Below are 22,143 nucleotides of genomic sequence, written 5' to 3'. Positions count from 1 at the left end.
GACACTGGGGGAGTTCTTTCACTTGGTTGAACAGCAGGAAGGAGTGATGACAAGAGGCCATCCCTGGAAGTGACGAAAGGAAACTGTGAGCAAGAGGGTGAGGAGTGGTTTCTTTGCATGGAGGGTGGTTGAGCCGTGGAATGCATTGCCTGATAGAGTGGTGAGGGCGAGAATGGTCAATGAGTTTAAGGAGTGGTATGATAGACTTTGTGTTTCTTAGGGGGAACCTCCCCTCGATGAGTCTTGACAGACTTTATGTTCTTAGGAAGGACCTCCCACGAGAGTCTTTTGACTCCATGGAGGCCTGAATAATAATAATAATAAAGAAAACCTCAACAAGTATAGCTGTATAAATCTACCAAAGATTTCGGAGACAGTCATCGTAAGACCAAATGAATATATATATATATATTTTTTTTATTAGGACTTTAGTCTTTGTGATGCACACTACAATTACTCATACCAGTCCCACTGTTACACCGGATTGTGGTTGTCTCGCTAGTATAACAAACTGTGTTTGTGTGCTCTGAAGATGCTGGATATAATACCAGCAAAATATTAGCATTTAAGTTAATAAATAGTTATGTTCTTATCTGTGTTCGCATCTATACCATTAAAATGCAATCAACATATTACAAAAGTGAAAACAAATGGGAATGGATATGAAGCTGGTGGCATGGATGAGGGTGGCTGACAGACACAAGAGTAGTATATGGAGGAGTGGAATGTAGGAGAATGAGAGTGAATAGTGGAGTGCAAAACTGGGTATGACAATAACTGATAAAGGTGATGTAGATATCTTGCAGGAAGATTTCAATAAATTGGCAATAAAGTGACCTGATAGTGAATGAGAGGTATATCAGTTTGTGTATGTACAAAGGATAGTGTAGGTCTCCTGCAACGAATCTTCTGACTCCATGGAGATACCCATAAAATAATAATAATAATAATAATAGTGAATGAATTCTCTCAGATTTCATTTTGGTCTGCTCAGTCAACTTCATTTTAGTCTGATTTTGCATTTCACAAAGTGGCATTCACTTTCCTTGCATGTGTTGTTTGTATTGTGTCTGGGCCTTGTTCATTCCATTTTTACCTATTATTATTAATATTTTTTTTTACTTCCCTGCAATTTATTCTCCTTCTTAAATAATATTAAATCAAAGATAATTTTAAAAAGGGGAAAAATATTACCTATGAATGGATAAACAAACTGTATTACAGTAAGAAGATAAAATCCAGGTTTTCCAAAGGCTGCCTGAACAAGGTCCTGAAATAAAGCCAAAATATTAAAACATTTATATTAATGTTATTATTTAAAAGAAATACAAATATGCATACATGCACACACACACAAATAAATGGAATTTTAAAAACAAAATATTTCTTACTTATATAAAAATCTTATTTTTAAGTAACTTTTTTTCCATTTCTTCTCTTCCGTCTAAGACAGGGTTGAGTCTTCCCTTGAGCAGGATCTTCCAGTTTTCTCTTGTTGTTCGAAAAAGTTCCTTATATGTTCTGCATCCCAAAATGTTCTTTACTGATTTCAGTCAGGTAATTTTGGTCTTCCAGGTCTTCTTTTTTCATCTGGAAAAGTATTGATTAGGATGTTAAGAAGTCTGTCTGCATCCATGCATATAGTGTGGCCAAACCATCTCAGTTGTTGTTTTCTAATTTTTTCTATTATTGTCTTTTTATACAATAATTCTTGTCTGACTGTGCTGTTTGTTTTCTTTTCTATCCAACTTGTTCTATTTATTTTTAAGCATTTAATTTCAAATTCCAGTAGTTTTTTCTCCTCTCTTTTCTTAACTGTCCATGCTTCTGCTCCATAGATTACTGTTGGTATAATTATTGATTCATATAATTTGATTTTGGCTTTTTAGATATCTTGTTTGTTTTCCAGATTTTCTGTAATTTTCCCATGATGGTCCATCCTATCGCTATTCTCTGTTTGATTATTTCAAGTTCATCTATTGTTTCTCTTAGTTTTGATCCAAGATATATGAAGTTCTATTTGTCTAATTGTTCTCCATTTAGGGTGGCTGAGATGATAGTTCTGTTCTTCCCTATTTTCATCACTTTTGTTTTTTGTATATTTATTGTCATGTCATATGTTTTACAGGCTTTGTTTAGTTTGTTTATTAACCACCGTAGTTCATTTGGGATTCTTGCAATAAGGACGAGATCATCCGCATATTTGATATTATTTATGTTTAAACCATTGACAATGATTCCAGGCTCATTGTCTATTGCCTTCTTTACAACTTCGTCTAGATGTATATGTTGAAGCGGCATGGGGATAATGGACATCTTGCATTACTCCATTTTGGATCTCTATGGGTTCTGTTGTGAGCGTGTCCTTTTTAATTACTGCATTTGTCTTAGAGTAATATTTTATCAGAAACTACATTATATATTTATCTATTGCTTTTTCTAGTAGAACTTTAAGAAGGATTTCTCTATTGATGCTATCGAAAGGTTGTTTAAAGTCCACAAAACAACAATATAGTTCTTTATGGTCTTCCCAGCTGAGCTCTGCTAGTCGGTGCAATGTGAAAATCTGGTCTATTGTTGAATAGTTTCCTAGGAAACCAGCTTGTTCTATGCCTATCAGTTCTTCATAATTCTTGTTCTATGCCTATCATTTTTCCATTTATCTTAATATTATTATTGCACCCTCCATGGAGTCAGCAGACTCATCATGGGAGGTTCATTCAACTGACAATATATATATCATACTGAATCTTAAAATCCTTAACACTCATTTCATTAACAACACATTCTGGTAATGCAATTCCATTCACTGACACTCCTCCATGTAAAAAATCTACTCCTCACATTCCTCTTCACCACACTTTTACATAACTTCCAAGGGTGACCTCTGGTTCTTCCCCTCTTGCCTTCTACTCTTTTTCTAATTCCATATAGATTAATCTGATAAAATCTTCTCACTAACTTAAATGCCTCTATCATATCACCTCTTTACTTCTTATCCACCAAACTCTGCAATCCATATTTCTTCAACCTCTCTCCATAGCCAGAATTCCAAAGTCCTGATATTGTTTTAGTCACTTGGCTCTGGACCCTCTCCAATGTTTCCACATTACACTGAAAACCAGGTGACCAGATCTGAGCACAATAGTCCAATTGTGGTCTGACCAGTGACTTATACAGTGGCACAACCACTTCCTTATCCTTACATGTTAGAGTATTTCTTTTATCATAGCAGCACTATGATGTGCAGTCTTTGCAACACTTGCAATATGCCCTCTAAACTTCAGTCTACTGTAAACCATCACTCCCAAATTTCTAATCTCACAAACTTCCTGTAGTATGTTCTGTCAATATAGTACACAGTTTTATATTTCTGCACACCAAAATGCAACACCTTGCATTTTGGTGTGCAAACAAGTGAAGACCCCAAGTCAGTCCACAAGATATATCGTTTACAAACAAATTACACATCAGGGGCCCAAGAACAGAATCCTGGGGCATGCCAATGGTTACCCTCCTTTTCTAAGACACTGTTCCATTATACACAATGTGCTGGTATTGTTCAGAGAGCCAATCTCTGATCCATATAACCAATATACTATATACGAGGAGGGGAGGTGGGGCCAGAAAAGTCCCGATAAACACCTAGAACAAAAATGATATTAAAACAACTCATATAACCACATATCTTAAAACACTTTAACCGAATGTTTCATCAAATTGTAATAATAATTTGTTCTTTTTCTTTTAAGATATTATTAGGGGCAATTCCAAGGAGTCCTGAGACTCATCGAGGGAGGCCCTATACATCATGTCAAGAACTATCCAACATTTGTGCAGTATCTGTCATACTTTGCTTTGAACTCATTCACAGTCATGACACAGCCTCTGGCAACCTATTCCACTCATTCACTACTCTCTAAGCAGAAAAAAACTTAGTTCTAACAGTCTTGCTAACTAGACTCTTACTCAGTTTCATGGATGGCCCCTAGTTCTCCCATCACCAGACGTTGTGAAAAAATTTCTTCTGAATTAATCTTATTATAACCCTTCAGTAATTTGCATGTCTCAATCACATCCCCTCTTTTCTGCCTATCAACCAGTTTCTGTAACCCACAAATATTCAACCTGTTCTCATAAGGTTCATTCCAATGACCTACTACCATTCTCCTGATGAAGATATATAAGATATGTCAGAGGTTCTAAAGAAATTCAAAAGGCACAGAAGTACTTTTTCATGCTGTAAGAAAAGTCTGCAAACTGAGATTCATGAAACTTTGTGAGAGACTTTAGGGGACTGTGCCCTAGAATATCTGACAGTTGCCATATGGGTGGTCAAGTATAAAACATCCTGAGACAACAGATGCACCCCCCCCCAGGTCAGGAAGATCTTCCACAGAGATCACACCTGAAAACATCAATGCAGTGCATGCCATGATCCTTGGTGATAGACAAATACCAGCCAAAAGCATTGCAAAGACTCTGGGAATATCCAGGGAACAAGTTGGAGTCATTATCCACCAACATCTGGACATACAGAAGCTCTCAGTGAAGTGGGTTCCCAAATGTTTGAATGTTGACTAAAAGACAGAACATGTGCTGTCATCTCAAGGGATCTGGGGTCATTTTGAGATATCAGGTGCAAATTTTTGGGCTTGCATTATGACTTTTGATGAGACATGGCTTCATCAGTATGACTCAGAGACCAAACAACAGTCAGAGAAGTGGAGACAAAGATTCCTTTCTTTCATGCTTACATGGTGATCAGAATACATTATAGAAAATTATGGAGACAACTACCATGTCATAAAGTAAAACTTTAGTTTAATATAAACCAAAATGAATCGATGTTTCGACCTTCATATCAATGTCATCATCTGGAGCATCTAGAGAGAAACAAGCTGCACTACAATCTACAAAGTTTGCTAAAGTTACTGACCAATCATTACAACTATTATTGGCCTGACCTCTGGTGGGAAAAAAAAAATCTTTGCTAATTGACGTTTCGACCTTCATATCAAGGTCATCATCTGGAGCATCTGGAGAGAAACAAGCTGCACTACAATCTACATGGTTTGCTAAAGTTACTGACCAACCATTACAACTATTATTGGCCTGACCTCTGGTGGAAAAAAAAAAACTTTGCTACATCAAAGCTCGGGTCCTATTATTATCTATTAGGTTACAAAATTAAATTGAGCTAAATTACAAAATTAAATTAAATTAAAGGAGAGCAACATGTTTATATATAAAATAAAATTTAAAAAAAAATGTGATTATACATATAAATTTCAACCAAATGGTATGGAATAGTTCCAATAAAAGCTGAAAATTGCTTAAGAGTCCTAAACTATGCTAGATACTAAGTAGGTTGAATATTGCTATCCAAATTCTTGGAATTTTTATGCCACCATTATTTGAGGTTAGGGTGGTTAATCAGAATTTCACAGGCTTCTTTAAATTTTCTTTCATACCAGGTTTTTGTATGATGTAAAGAGCTGGTACTTTTCCAATCAATTTCGTGTAGTGTGTTGAGAGCGTGATATGAGAGGCCTGCTTCACCAAAATTGTTATATTTAATGTGTCTTTTGTGTTCTTTTTTATGTATAGAGATTGTACGTCCAGTTTCACCAATATAAGGTAAGTTACAGGTGCAGTAGATGCAATAAACTCCAGGATGTGCCAATGGGAGGAGAGGATCCTTAGAGGAGTTGAATACATTTTTTAATTTTATAGGTGGTTTAAAAGTGCCATTGAGATTATAATGGTGTAGGATTCTATTGATTTTTTCTGATAACCCTTTAATGTATGGAATGGCTATGGTTTTACTGTAATCTATATTCTTTTTTTGATGAAGTTTTATGAAGAACTTTATTAATAGTATTTTTGTTATAGCCATTATTTATAAATGTGTTGCTAATAATCTTAATTCTTGTTTAAGGGCTTGTTGATTAGAGCAAATTGTTATAGCTCTGTTTTCAAGGGTGTTTATGACTCCAAATTTTTGCGGTGGGTAGTGTTACACCTGATATCTTGAGAATATAATATCCTCAGTTATCATGGTGTAACATAAAAAATAAATAACATAAATAAAAACCCCTGCATAAAAGGAATAATTTAATTAATAAAATATTCTTGCATCCAGTACAAATTGAATGAAATGTAAAGGTCTATTGTATAGTTAAGATAACAAAAGAAAGGAATGTATTAAGACTAAACAAGAAATTTGTATTAAATAAGTAGCTAACTAAGAATTAATATAGTAATGCGATTAAGAATGAAAGAGTTAAGTACATAAGTATAAAAGAAATACGCTATGTAAGAGGCTACAGATTAAGCATTAAGTAGAATTCTGAGAAAAGGTTTAAAAGGGGGTTAAGATAGAGGCTAACAAGAGAAATAACGGAATATCGCTTAGGGCCTATACCCGAATAGAAACTTCATTACGAGTTGCCAATCAAAATGATGTATGGTGGCAAAATGCTACCCAATTGGTAGACAGACGGAAAATAAGTAGGAGGCGGGAAAAAGAAGTAAGAAAGGGCGCCGTTAGGGGAGCAGCTATAAAAGGGTTGGTAACCTCCCCAAACGGGGCTTTTTTCAAGGAGTAGGCTCTTTTGGGTTTAGGAGAAGACATTTAGATAGTCAAGGAGGCTTTAGGCCTTTCTGCCAGAGGAGAAGAAACGTTTGGATAGTCGCGGTGGTTTTAGTTTGGTTTTCTAGTGGATTTCACGGTGTTCCTGAGTGGAGAGATATGGCTTATATCCTCATGCCACAACAAGGAATCGAAGGTGAGCGGGAAAGCTATTCCTGTATTCCTATGTAGAAAGCGAAATATGCCATGGAGTCATAGGAAACTGTGAAGATGTCGATGTCCTCGTTTCGGATAGTACAGCCGACCGCGCAGATGTTTATATAGCCCTGAATTGCAAGAAGTTATGCAAGTAAGTTCGATCAGTAGAAGGTAAAGGCCCGTAAGTGAAGCTAAAGAAAGGTATTGTGAAGTTTGTCTTATGTTAACTAGAAGTTGTTTGTGATAGGTACTATTGTCTTAATACGGAACTGTTAAAGTGATTAGGGAGAAATTATAATAGGACTTTAGAATTTGATAGAGAGTGTTAAAAGTAAGCTAGCTAGTGTTGATAATTTGTGAATAATTAACTGTCCTAAGAATCTTGAGTGCCTACTATATTGTAAAAGGAGAGTTAATGACATAGTTGTGTGTTAATGAAGTAAATGGTTTTGTTAATATTGAGTTGGATTAGTGTGAATTGAGTAACCAAGTAGCCTGAGGAATTTGAATGCCTAGTGTGATGTGTAGAGAATCGAAATTGTCATAAGTATGTGCTAGAGTAGTTAATGATTTTGTTAGTGTACTTGAAGTTGAATAATCTAATAGTGTGTGGTAATCTAATTTATCCATGTTAAGTGAATTCATGTTTTTGTATGAAATTTTGTGGCGGCATGATCGTAGTAACTTTTGTCGAATCATAGCCCAACTACTTGTATTAAGCTAATTTTAGTGTGTAAGTAATTTAGTTGAGTATTTTGATATGTACCATGTTTAGAGAAATAATAAACCTTTTGTTTAATGATAAAAAAGTTGTCTGATATCGCTAATCCAATGCACCGCTTAGAAACATTCGAGCCTAATCACGCGGGGAATTAATGTTAAGAAACGGGAAGTTTAAGGAATTAATGTTAAGTAACAAGAAATAGTGTCACGACTGCAATAGTTACACTTTCTGATATTTGAGTTCTTTTTCTCTGTTTATGTATAAAATATCCTAAACTAAATATCCCAAAGGGCGCAGTTAAAATACAAATACTAGGGATACTACGGGGAGCAATAACTCAGATATTAGTAGAAATTTTGGTGATGTCTTGAAAGTAGAAGTTAGAAGAATATAGACGAAGGCAATTTGTGAGACAAACACAAAATCGTAAGATAGAATAGGAACATAACAGTAGTGATATGAGTTAGCATGTATATATCAGCCAGTATGTGTCGATTTGCAGTAAACCGTGAAGGATAGACTGCCTGAGGGAAGACATATGACCAGTGTATATTGTATATCCAGGAACAGGAGCAAGTTCTGATTTTCAATTTGATAGTAAATTGGATGCATTCATGTTATTTGTTCAGGTGGCTAAGGAATACGTTTAATGTTTGTTGACCGTGTCGCCAGATAACGAAAACATCGTCAATGTATCTAAGCCACACTGTAGGTTTTAGAATAAAGGAATCGCAAAAGCTTCCATATAAAAGTTAGCAATTGGGAGGGGTAGGGGAGTGGTGAGCCCATGGCCATACCTTCTTTTTTTAGGTAAAATTTATTTTGCCACACGAAGTAACCGGAACGTAGTAAGCTGACAAAGAGGGTCGTAATGTCGAGTGGAAATTTGTTCTGTAGGAGAAATGTGGAAGCTTTTGAGCAAAGTGTTACTTTTGATGCCTGCACTTTCTTTTTCTGCAATGCATCAGTAATTTGCTTCATTGTTCCACCAGTGAAGTGTTCCACCCAATGATATACGACTATCCTTTGACTCTTTCTTCGTAATATTAACTTCTTCCTTCTCATCAGCCAATCTCTTCTTTAGATGTTGTATCCTCTCCCAGATATTTCATTATCACTAACTCTTGCCTAAGCTCATCTACTACATTCCCGACTCTTGCTTCCATTTCTAATCGATCATGAAACTTTTCATATATGTTAATGCTTTCCTTCTTCTCATTTAACTAAACAGTCCACATATTTTAATAGATACATATAGCAATTTTTGCAATCCACTGAAAAATCCAAAGCAGAACTTGATCCTCGTACCGAAGCTTTCCATGCCACACATGCATTTCTTTATTATTACGGATATCTCCATGGAGTAAGTAGACTCATCGTAGGAGACCCAAACTATCAAAACAATATCTATCATACCCTCTTCTTGAATTCATTTACAGATGAAGAACTCACAACTGAGTCAGGCAATGCATTCCACTCATTCACCACCCTCCAAGCAAAAAATCTAGTTCTCACACCCTTGTTAACCACACTTTTCCTTAATTTCCAGGGATGACCTCTTGTTCTTCCATCACTATCACACAGCTGAAATATTTCCCCTGCATCAATCTTATAAAAACCTTTTAGTAATTTAAATGTTTCTATCATATCCCCTCTTCTCCGCCTATCAACCAACCTCTGCAATCCACAAGCTCTCAATCTATCAATGTATGGAGCATTTTTTACATCACTCACCAACTTAATCACTCTCCTCTGAACCCTCTCCACAACTTCCTTATCTCCAAGGAATCCAGGTGACCAGAATTGAGCACAGTAATCCAAATGTGGAAGTATCAATGCCTTATAAAGGGGAATAATAACCTCTTTATCTCTGGATGTTAGTGTGTTCTTCAATAACCAAGTAATCCTATGTGCAGTCTTGGACCTTAGCAATTTGCCCTCTGAACTTCATCTCCCTATCCACCAACACCCACAAGTCCGTAGCCTCATCAATCTCTTGGAGTACTATTCCATCAATGTGGTACACAGCTAGTAACCTTTTAATCCCAACAATGCATAACTTTACACTTTTCCACAATGAACTGATATCCATTATCTTTTACCCATTTTGCCAGCTTATTTAAATCATCCTGCAAACTCTCAACATCAGCTTGATTTTTTATTACACTTTTTTATTATATACTCAAAACACTCACCATTGTCGGCGAGGGAGGGGCATCAAAATCTTTGAGGCATTGAGGTTGGACATGATCCAAAAAACATTGGGAAATACTGGTTTAGATGGAATATCAGCTCGGGTGTTGCGTGAATGTGCAAAGAAATTGTCAACGCCTCTTACTTGGTTATTTAACTTAAGTTTGAACTCTGGTGTGGTCCCTAGGGAATGTGGTCCCTAAGGAAGGCAAAGTGGTTCCTTTGCATAAATGTGGCTCTGAGTAGTTAATTACAGACCAATCGCCATCTCGTGAGTGATGGTAAATTTATTGAAAAAGTTGGTTAAGGACAGAATTCAAGAATGGGTGGATCAGAATATGATACTCTATAGCGGCCAACATAGTTTTGTTTAAAGGTGGATCCTGCCTTAGCAGTTTATTAACTATTTTATAATAGAATGACATCTGAGTTGGATAAGGGAAATGGCTGCACAGTGATACTTCTGGATTTTGTTAGTGCTTTTGACGGATACCCTCACCCCCATGGAATACTGTTGTGCAAATTAGAGGATGGGGATGGTTACTAAACTGGTGATATGGATAAGAGAATGGCTCATGGAGAGAGATACCAGAAAGTAGTGTATAGAGGAGCAGAGTCCAGGATGAGGCAGGTGACCAGTGGTGTGCTTCAGGGCTCTGAGCTTGAGCCGTTATTGTTTAATTTGAACATAAATGATATAGGAAATCACTTGAAAGGAGATATTCAGTTGTTTGCTGATGATGCAAAGTTGGGATGCAAAGTTCTCACATTAGTTATTGCTACAGGTACAGAGATATCCTCACTTGGGTGATAGACGTTTGAAAAGTGATCACTCAGTAACTACTATTACATCTGAATCAGTCATCTAAACACCTACCATCAGCACCCACTAAGGTAATCCTTCCAAATTTATTCTTCCTTTTACTTGTCACATAGCAGAAGAACTCTTTGGAATTACCCTTGATCTCCTTGGCTAAGGTCTTCTAATAATTTGATTTAGCTTTTCTTACTATGCTGGTAACCTTCCTAACTTGAGCCTTGTATTGCTCATGGGTGCACTGATCGCCTTTCTCCTTGTAAATTCTCCATAGCATTTTATTTTTTTGCAGATCAAGCATGATACTACACATCCATCTAATGCCTACCTTGTTTGTCTTCCTGACCATGGGAATACACATTCTCATGATCGCTCTCACCAACTGGAGACAACGAGGTGATAGACCTTACTTATGTATATGCTCTGAACCTATGACCAGATCCAACACACTCACACCACGAATCCCTTCAGTTATGTGCTGTTTCAAGTAATTTCTCTTAGACGGTGTATGAATTCCATTTCCTTTTTACCATGTGATATTTCCTCCTTCCAACTGATATCACCATAGTTAAAATCCCCCATAATAATCGCTAACCCTGCACTCATTGCACTAATTTGCACGAGTTCAATATCACCCCTGTACCTCCTGGCCTATAGCAGCAATCAACCGTATATTTGGTTGCGTTGGTCACTATTTCACACAGACCACCTCAAATGAACTATCATTCACACATCTTTCCTCTTGATATACTACTTTCTTTGGCTGAAACTCATTAGCTATCATCAACAGTACTCCTCCCCCTGTTCTATCTTCTCTGTCCTCTCTGAAAATACTGTACCCATCACATTCAATCCTAGTAACCACATCTGCTGACAGCCAAGTTTCACTAATGCCTATAACTTTTGGTGAGATTGCATTGACTAATGTGAAAAATTCTTCCCTCTTATTTCAAATGCTTCTTGCATTAGTATACAAAAATTGCAGATTCCCTTTAGTTCTTGTACCAGCTTTAGAACTGATATACATTCTACTAATTTCAGTAGTCTTACGCCGATTTTTATCTACTCTATTCTTCAAATTATTCTGTGAAAAAGGATCAACAAATATACATTCACTGCATAAGTTTCTCCCTCTTACACTCAACCTTTTCAATTTTAATTTCCCTGCCCAATTACTTCAGCTCGTAACAGTAACTTCTTCTTCAAATGCTTATGACCTTCCACGTTCAGATGCAACCCATCTCTTGCATACAGCTGGCTTTTGCCTTCAAACACACTCCAGACCTCTTTTTTTTTGCACATTCTTGCAATCATATTATTCATTATCATCGCTCATCTACTTAACTCATAATTGTCAAAACGAGGCAGCACACACACTATCCTCCCTTTGACACTATTCTTCTTCATGATATCTGACAATGTTCTTAAATCTTTTCCTACCTGATAAATACTACCACTCAGGTCATTTGTACCCACCATAACTATCATCTTTTCTGCATCATGCCTTCTCTTCATTGCTAAAGTCATTCTCTCTATTGTTCCGCCAGACAAACACTCTTCAGGCATACCGCTCTGATTATCCTTAATCATTGAATAACCATATATTATACCATTCATAACGTCATTCAAACCCAAACAAGAGTCACTCACAGCCTCATTTTCTACACTATTCAGCATGACTCTCAATTTCATTACTTTCCCTCAACACTCTTTTACTTACTCCTTCAATTTCACAACATCTCATATCTTATAGACCTCTTGTGCTTTCATTCTGTTGACTCCCAATCACTTCAATACTATTCATTACTTCATCATTCATCAAAGACTCTCCCTTACTTAAACCTGTTCTAGTTACTTCAGCTAAAATAATCTTCACAGTCCTAATTTCTCTATTCAACACATTTAACTCGGTCTTAATATCCTGAACCTCCTTACTGATCACTTCCAATTCCTCTTGCAAGAGATGAAGGTCGCTTTTCAGTTTCATGAACTCCTGCCGAAACTCTTCTGATACGGTCCCGATGTTTGTTTGTTTCCATTCCTAATCGCTCTAGTCTATCTAGACACTTCTTACATACATTAACGTTTTCATTCTTCTTGTTCAGCCAAACAGTCCACAGATGAAAACATGAAGAATGAAATGTGAAAAATCTTTCACATTTTTCGGTGCATACATATAGCAGTTTTTTTAAGGAACAAAGAGAAAAAATATGAGATGTTTGAGATGTTCTAGGTAGACATATTGTTGTTATCAACTCTCCACAGAAGTGCTTTACAGGTGAAAAATGTAAAATTCCCAACTGAGCTCCTGGAGACCATTATTTACAGATGCCATTTTCAGAAGCAGTAACAACAAACAAGTAGCAAAACACAATATAAACAACAAAAATTCCAATAACAACAACAACACTACTGAAGGAGACTTTGTATCCAGACTGAAAAAACAAAACAAAAGAATTTATTGCAAATTGTGCTGAAAAAAAAAAATGCAGCACAATTTGCAATAAAAAGCCACACTATACACTAATTAAAAACACTTTCTTTCGCACAGCTGAAATCTACTGCTACATTCACTTGCAACTCTAGCGCCACACACTTTTTTCACAGTCACCCTTAATCTAATGAATAGATAACACCACTATCAGTGATCATTCCATTAATACTACTATTAAACACACACACACACACACACACACACACACACACACACACACACACACACACACACACACACAGATCTCTGTCATACTATTAAGCACACGAAGACTGTGCAATGGAACTAGATACTACATATTCAACACCTACTGCAAGAACTTACTGAAGAAACTATTTTGACTGGCCATGGCAACAAAGAAAATGTATCGGTACAGGATTCTATGATATGCCTTCAAGCCAAGATTGGATTTCTCAGTTTGCTATGCACTCACTATGTCTATCAATAAAATACAAATACAAACATTCAAAGTTACCTTATTGGACTTGAGAAGTGACTCTTCAGTCATCGTATTGTCAAAAATTAGAATATTCCATGCACACAATGAAAACAACATGCAAACAGAGGTCACACAAATGATGTAGATTAAGGGTGTCTCCTAGGAAGATACATGTGCAGGCACCGAGTTCAGTTTGAACTGAAAATAGTACATGGAACAGTTTCAAACATGATAATGAGCTCATACTTCATGATAAGTGCAGGTGCTAAATCAAAAAACTGCACTATAGACAACTATTCTGGAGCAATGAATCTTGCTACCATTTGTTTCATTAGATGGGATTGATGAAGAACTGCTCTAAATGGAACTGTTAGAAGCAAACTGGTAAACTATAAGAGCAGGAACACATTCCAACTCTACAGTATAAAGATCAATATGTTGGTATTGGATGTTTTTTCACAGTGCGAAATTTATCTCCCAGCATATTTTATCGACACTACCATTTTTATTTTATTTTATTTTATTATATAAGAACACACATACAAGAACCTATAGCAATCAATGCTATGTGGGAGGTGCAGATAAGGGTTGAGAAAGAAAAAACCTATTGACATTCCTCTTAAAGAGCTGTAAGTTGAAACTGTTGGGAAACACATCATGGGGAAGGCTGTTCCAGAGGACAGAGGTAGATCAAATAAATGAGGAAAAGGAGATGTTATTGAAGAGTTCAATTAGTTTGCAGTACAACTGCAAGCTCATTGAACAGCTGCAGCTCTTGTTTTTAACAGGCCTAACAGCAAGTGGAGGAATGATGTTTGCCAATTCACTGGAACATGGAAGTACCTGTAGAAGAGACAGAGCTGAAACACTGTCTGTAATAGAGATTGAAGTGAGCCAGTGAAGGAATGATCATTAATGAGATGAATTGCTCTCCTCTGGACAGCACCAAGAATTTTTAAGGAGGCTCTAAGTGCACCACCCTAAATATGTGAATAGTATTCTATGGATGGGCTGATTTAGGATTTATATAGGGTTAGTAGCTGGGTGGGTGTAAAACTCACCACATCAACAGCTGAGGAAGCTGTCTGGTGATGTGTGTATTACTGAGGATGAGAGAAGGTGAGCTGAGACCTATTTTGCAAGAGAAAAGGGGGCTGCATTTTGGCAGCATTGAAGGTTACCTTTATCCCACTGATGGATGGTATGGAGATCAGTATTTAAGGCAATGGTTTCAGATGATCTAGATGTAAGGGAAGTCTGGGAACTATGTGGTTTGTCAAAGGAGTAGGATGAATGAAGAGTGCTATCATCATCAAAGTTATGGATAGGATTTGTAGTGATTGAGAGTACATTAATGTATAAGAGAAAGAAGGTAGGTGAGAGAACAAAGTTCTGAGGCATTCCTGCATTGGTGGCAAAGCTGAAAGAGAGGGTCCCATCGACCCATGACATGCAATGAACGACCAGAGGAGAAGCTGGCTATCCAGAGGATGGCAGGTAGACTGAAGGAAGGCAGTTTGCAAAATAGGCCTTGATACCAACACAGTAAAAAGTGCTGGAAATGTCAAGGGAGATAGTGCACATTTCTCTGAATCTCTCGATGGCATGTGTCCAGTGGTGAGTGATTTAGGCTAAGATATCAATCGTGGATCTGGATTGGTGGAATTCATACTGGTAGTTGCTGATTAACTGGTGAGCTTCTAGGTAATGAAGTTGACCACCAATAACTTTCTCTATTATTTGGAGAGGAATGAGATTATGGCAAGTGGTCGGTAGTTAGACAATAGGCTTTTGTCTTCTTTTTTGGAATGGGTTGGATATATGTTAGTTTCCATGAGATGAAATAGATGGCAGCCGAGTACAGCAGATTAAAGAAACAAGAGAGAGAACAGGTGTTATCTCTGAAGAACAACATTTGAGTACAATAAGAGATGCCATCAGGACCAGATGACTTTGTAGTATTCAGCATGTCTAATATTCTTCTTATGCTTTCTGCCAAAAGACCACAGGAGGTATATGGTGCTCAGTTGCTAGTATGGAAGGAGGTGATTTATCTTCTTCGTGCATGCAGGAGTTAGAAGAAAAGAGTGATTCTAAGGGGTCAGCTTTTTCTTTGGATGCTGTAACAGTAGTGCCATTCTGGATAGATGAGAGATGGGAGCACAGGTGAGCAGAAGTTGCATTCAGTGGCTTTTGCAAGGGTCCAGAAGGCATGGCTGCTATTTGGATAAGAGACAAGTTTTCTGCTATTGGCTTTAAGTTGAATTTGCTGATAATTGATTTACATTTATTGCATGCTGCTGCATAAGCTGAATATGAAACTTGGGTTTATGAGGCAGTCCGCCTCTGGTGAAGTTTTTCTTCCACTGTTTTCATACATCTTCTGATGAACTATGGCTTGGAAAGTGGATGAGAATTTTGGATGGAATCAGGGATGAATGCCTTCATGCTAGTGTGGATAATTTCTGTGACTCGCTTACAGGTATCTGGGTCAGAAGAATAGAAGCAATACTCATGACATGGAAAAGAAGAGTAGTTGTTCCGAAGGTCAATCCACTTGGTACTTTTGTAGTACCAAAGGACACAAGGTTGGGTGTGGTCAGAGAAGGAGAATTCTGTGAGACTGAAAACTTGCATAAGATTGTAGACTTAGTTGCTGAGAGGAGAGGTAATTTCTCAGTGTATCTGGAAGGTGAACTAGTTAAAAAAAAATAAAAGATCATTGGGAACATGGAGGAGATTATATGGAATTCAGGTAGGTAGTTGCATGGTTTGACTAGACAACTGTTTATAGCAAAAACTTCCACAAACATCCAGCTTGATTGGTAGTGTTGGAGAAGGAAAGCCATTTGGCATTGCAGGACATTCAGGTCACCTAGGACGATGACTATGCTTTTTGGATAGCTGGATTATAATGGATTAGTTTCATAGAGAGGAAGGTGAAGAGGTCTTTGGGATTTTTCAGAGTTTGGAGACCAGTAAATGCAGCAGATGATGGTACTAAGTGGGACAAAGAAATTTTCAACCAGAGGAGATCAAAAGCAGGGAATTCTAAATTTGGCAGGCAATGTCAGGCATGCATGTACAAAGGATCAGGTGCCAACTTTGTGGTGAAATGAATTCTGAAGATTATAATTTGGGCATTGAAGATGATGTAGCTACAATTTGGATTTCTGTTAAGAGAAGGAGGTCTGATTTGGATGTCTGTAAGTGGTGATGAACATCGTTTATTTTGGATATGTTGCAGATGTTTTTGTAAAGTGAATGTGGAAATGTTTTTTTTTTTCTGGTAGAGATCCTCTGGTAAGTTAGGAATATTGTATTTGTGCCAATACAAATACAATATTCGTATTTGTATAACGAATATTTATATTCATTATAAATATATATTGCATTTTGAAAACTGAACACTCAACCACACTTAAACCAACAGTTTGGCCCATGATCCAGACACATTAGATACACTTTGGCACATCTTAACAGCCAACATCTTAAGATAAACTTCACAGCAGAAACAGAAAGTTACAATTGTCTTCCCTTTTTACATGCACTAGTGACTCAACTTCCCAATAGCTCATTATCCTTCTCCATTTACAGAAAAAATATTCATACAGGAAAATATTTACATCCACAATCACACATCTCACATACCACCACCACCCATCCCAGTATGGCATCCTGAAAACACTTGATTACTGAGTCAAGGCCATTTGTTCAAATGACACAGCTTTTGAAACTGAGCTCAGTGACCTTTGTAACACCTTTTTAGCAAATAGCTACAGAAAGTACAAAATAGATAAAATATTGCACCTGCTATCCTTTGAACACCAAATACATAGAATCATAACAAAACCATTCCCATCCCATATGTTAAGCATACATCAGAAAAAATAGCACAAGATTTCTGCAAATAGGGTATCCATGTCACTTTCAAACCTTTCATTCAGCTAGCTACCTTCATATGTTCTCCTGAAGATCAACTGCATCCTCTTGAACATCCCAGAATGTATAAAATTCCTTGTGCCTACAGTTTGGCTTACTTTGGACAGACTGGTAGATCAGTTAAAATCCACCTTGAAGAACACAATAATTACATCTGCAATTATCTGTATGGCAAACTGAGATTGGCAGACCATGCTTCACCTGATGCCTGATATTCCTTCACATAGGATCAGATGGAGGAAAACATCTTCACTACATAGAAATTACTATAGGCCTAAGAAAATATTTTTAGAATCAGCATCAGCTATGAAGCACTCTCCTAACCTCAACAAGTATGGTTGCATTAATTTACCTGAGATCTGGGAAACATCGTTTTAAGGCCTGATGGTCTAAGTTCTCTCAAGCTATCAGGTCTAAAAATGACCCAAAGAGAGTGCCATGTAAGGACATTAGGTCTATTGTCAGTTACAATTTAAATGGTGTGTTCCAGTGAAATATCAGTGAGTTTAATATTTTTTTTCTCTTTCTTGGTGTCGTTAATACTGTAAAACATTATTATGAATCTGATGAGGTTCTTCTCTGCCAAGTTCTTCATAATACATTCCCTCAATTTATTCCTTGTTACCAACATGTCAAGGTCCTAAGACAGTCACTTACCTCTGGATCCTCTCTAAGGTTCCTTGCTTCCAAATATCCAAGTGATCAGATCACAAGCAGCCTGATCAACACTTCTTATTATGTAAGCAGTTTTTTTAGTAACTTTTACAACTTTTTTGTTTATACTTGACTCACTTTCTATTATCCTTTTTTCTCAGATTCTTTATTTTTAATCCACCTCTTCTAACCTGGCTATGTCAATACAATATATCTCATTCCACCTTCTCTGAAAATTTCAAAAATAAAAATTATTTAATTAATTTATGTTTTTAATAAAATTAAAAAAAAAAAAATCTAGAATAGAATCTAACCACAATAAAATGCAATAAAGCTTTCTTCTATTTCACATAAAACAGTTTTTACCTACTATACATATACTGAATGAGTTCATGGAATCAAAAAAGATGTTCATTTGAATTACTAAATTTAGTGAGTTTTAGTAACAAAAAAGCATAAAGTTAAAAGGTAAGTCAAAAGACAGAAAAATTTACTAGGCCCAAATAACTTCATGTGGGACACTTCCATAATGTATCCAGTATCTCAGAATGATGGAACAAATTACACAAATATCCAATCAATTCATTAATTTTAATAAATAGTGCATGTAAGAGATTTTTTAAGTTGTAACCAATCTTATATAATATAAACCAAAGTTTGTGAAAATCCTTGGCTGTAGAAATTTTTTACACTAGAATATTATATTTTCCAAACATAATGAGTTAAAATGATTGAAACCTAAATAAATAAATGTCTAAATACCTGATATGTTGTAGCTCCAACAATGTTGCCACCTTTTACTAAAATACATAACGAATAATCTGTTGCAAGAGCGATTACAAATAGAAGAATAATTCCAAGGCCAAATCCTGCTTGCTGAAGAGCATAAGGAATACCTAAGGAGAAAAGAAGACGGAAACAAATTAAGCATTTTGATATTTTCTTTTTCATCACTCATGATGAAAATACTGTCTGGCTGTCAGATAGGTAACAGAAAGTTGTATACGGGGGTGCAGTATCTCGAAAGAGAAAGGTCACCAGTGGTGTGCCACAGGGGTCAGTTTTGAGGCCATTGTCATTCAATTTGTATGTTAATGATATTGGGTTGGGTTTAACTAGTGATATCCAGCTGTTTGCAGATGATGCAAAACTGGGGAGAGCAATGCACAGTCAGGCTGATATTAATACCTTACAAGAGGACTTGAATAGATTGCATGAATGGGCAGGTAAGTGGAACGATCTGTTCAATGTTGCCAAGTGTAAGGTTTTGAGATTTGGTAAGCAACGATGGGATGTAAAGTATACACTTGGTGGGAAAACTTTAACAGAAGTAGAGGAGATGAGAGATTTTGGAGTGATGGTGGACAAGGACCTGAATTCAGGGGCCACATTGCACAAGTTGTGAAGACATCACATCGAATAATTGCAATGATGTGGAGAACCCTGATATGCAGAAATAGAGGGGTTATGATTCCATTGTATAAGGTCTTGATCACCCCTTATATGGATTATTGTGCACAGATTGGGTTGCCAGGTTTTCATGGTGATGAGGATAGGTTGGAAAGGGTACAGAGAAGATTCACAAAGATAGTCAGTGGTCTTTGGAATGTGGAGTATGAGAACAGATTGAGAGAATGCAAGTTGCAGAGCTTTGTGAATAGGAGGAAGAGGGCGGGAAATGATCGAGACATATAAGCTGGTCAGGGGTTGTTATCAGGTAGATATGGAAGAAATTTTTCATAGAATGGGAGAAGGGAGTAGAACAAGAGGCCATTGTTGGAAACTGTACAAGGAGGATGTGAGAAAAGGAGTAAGAAGCAGGTTCTTTGCATGGAGGGTGATTCAATGAGGTTGGATGAGCATTGTATGCAATAGTGAGTACCTCCCACGATGAGTCTCTGACTCCATGGAGGTCGAATGTTGATAATTCTTACTGGCGTAAACCAAATTACAAAATGATGGTACAACATGACAAAATTTCATCCTGGCTGGAGCGTCACCAGGTTAAATAAGACCCGTTGTTCTCACCAGGGAACCAGGGTGAACAGCGAAAAGTCAGCTACTGGAACAAATCTGAAAAAACACCCAAACTCAACATCACCAGAGTTAAAGATCGGTACTATCAACATAAGAAGCCTGAATGGCAAAGAAATGGCGCTAGCTGAGGAATTAGATAAGTACCAGATCGACATAATAGGGGTGACTGAAACAAAAAAGACAAAGTGTGGTGAGATCTTTCTGAGCAATAAATACAAAATGTTATATTCAGGCAATGACAATCAAGGAAAAGAAGGAGTAGCCATTGTATTCAACACTAAATACGAGGCTAATCTTCTTGAATGGCAGGCAGTCTCAAGTAGAGTGATGTGGGCAAATATCAGAATGGGGAACTGGACAATGAGACTTATTTGTGCCTATGGTCAAACAGAAGGTTCTACTAAGATAAAAGTGGACGAATTTTTTGAGGATTTAGAGAAAGCATCTGACACAATGAAAAAGGAAAAGTTGGTCCTTGTTGGGGAACTAAACAGCAGAGTGGGAAATGATTGTCAGACATACAAAAATATATTGGGAAAATTTGGAGAAAAGAGCAAAGCATATAATAATAATGGCAAATATTTGTTGGATTTCTGCTCAGAACATGGACGTTATTACTAACACCATGTTTCAACATAAAAATGTGCACAAATTCACAGGGAGAGAAGAGGCAAGAAATAAGAAAATCTCATTGAGTATGTTATTGTTGATAGTGATGTTTTCTCTCTGGTGCAGAACACAAGAGTGAACAGAGGATTTGAAATTGAATTTCATATTGAAAAGAATAACATGTAAGAAAGTTTTAAAGCGAATAAAAGTTGAGCAGCTCTCTGATGTGAACTGTAGACTAAAATACACAACGATTATTGAAGAAAAAATGAAAGAGTTTGAGATCAGGAACCAAACTTTAGAGATTCAGTGGCAAGCCTTGAAGAAAACCTTGATTGATCCAGACAGAGAGGCATGTGGTGAGGTTGTCTGCAAGGATAGAAAAATCAGAACTCCATGGTCAATGCAGGAAGTTAAAGAGTCAGTGAAGGAAAAGAAGAAAGCATATCAAAAATTCCTGGCAAATAACTCAGCTTGCGCTCGTAGAGAATACAGAGACAAATGTAAGAAAGGTAAACACTGTGTAAAACTAGCTAAACAAAAGTCATGGGAGGACTTTGGCAAGAACACAGAAAATAAATATCAAGAAGGTGGCATAATATTTTGGAGGTTGTCAAAGAAGCTTAGAAATGGAGGAAAAAGTACTGTAAAAGGAGTAAGAGATGATAAAGGTGACATGAAAACTGGAGAAAAAGATATCCTTGAAGTATGGAGTAATTACTTTGTAAAACTACTAAATGAAACAAGCAGTGATGACAACACAGTGGTAAAAAACACTGACCAGGCATGCAGTCAGGAATACATATCCATACTTGAATTAGAAAAAGACCTTCAAAGGCTTGAAATGTGGAAAGGCAGCAGCAGTAAATGATGTTTGACCAGAAATGCTGAAGTATGGTGGTATAAAAGTCTTTCAGTGGCTGCACTGCATAGTTCAGAAGGCATGGACAGAGGGACAAATTCCCGATGATTGGAGTAAAGCTCTCATAGTACCCATATATAAAAAGGGAAATAAAACTGAATGTGAGAATTACAGAGGTATTTCCCTACTGAGTGTTCCTGGCAAGATCTATGCAAGTATACTTGAGAAACGGTTGAGAAGAATTGTGGAAGAAAAGCTTGGTGAAGAACAAGCTGGATTCAGGCCAAATAGAGGCTGTCAGGATCAGATCTTCACTTTATAACAAATAGTCAAGAAAGCATGGGAATATAACAAAGATCTCTATTTGAATTTTTTAGATCTGGAAAAGGCATATGATAAAGTGCCAAGAGGGAAGCTATTCAATATGCTACAGTTATATGGTGCGAATGGGGCATTATATCAAGCAATAAATAAATGACAAATATAAAGTAAGCATAAACAAAATTAACACAAATCAAATTAGCACTAGTTCTAATTAATATTACATACAAAAAATTTCATAACAATTTTTGATTATTT

At 36.7% G+C, this 22,143-nt stretch overlaps 1 protein-coding gene across 1 annotated transcript in view; it reads right to left on the bottom strand.

Moving 5' to 3' along the window:
* LOC150109763 (putative sodium-coupled neutral amino acid transporter 11) overlaps positions 1-22,143 on the bottom strand; it is a 459,145-nt gene that overhangs the window by 264,915 nt on the left and 172,087 nt on the right. Inside the window, exons 4-5 of the mRNA XM_090396214.1 lie at positions 18,819-18,952; positions 1,195-1,270 (exon numbers count right to left, since the gene is read on the bottom strand). Coding sequence (XP_090252340.1) covers positions 1,195-1,270; positions 18,819-18,952 — 210 coding nt within the window. The remainder of the gene's footprint in view (positions 1-1,194; positions 1,271-18,818; positions 18,953-22,143) is intronic.

Source organism: Typopeltis vanoorti, chromosome 1 (assembly GCF_054136105.1).
Source record: "Typopeltis vanoorti isolate ZY-2024b chromosome 1, IOZ_Tvanoo_1.0, whole genome shotgun sequence".
Classification (NCBI taxonomy): Eukaryota; Metazoa; Arthropoda; class Arachnida; order Uropygi; family Thelyphonidae; genus Typopeltis; species Typopeltis vanoorti.
Note: the sequence above shows the minus strand (reverse complement) of the source record. Positions and strands in the feature narration are given on the sequence as shown.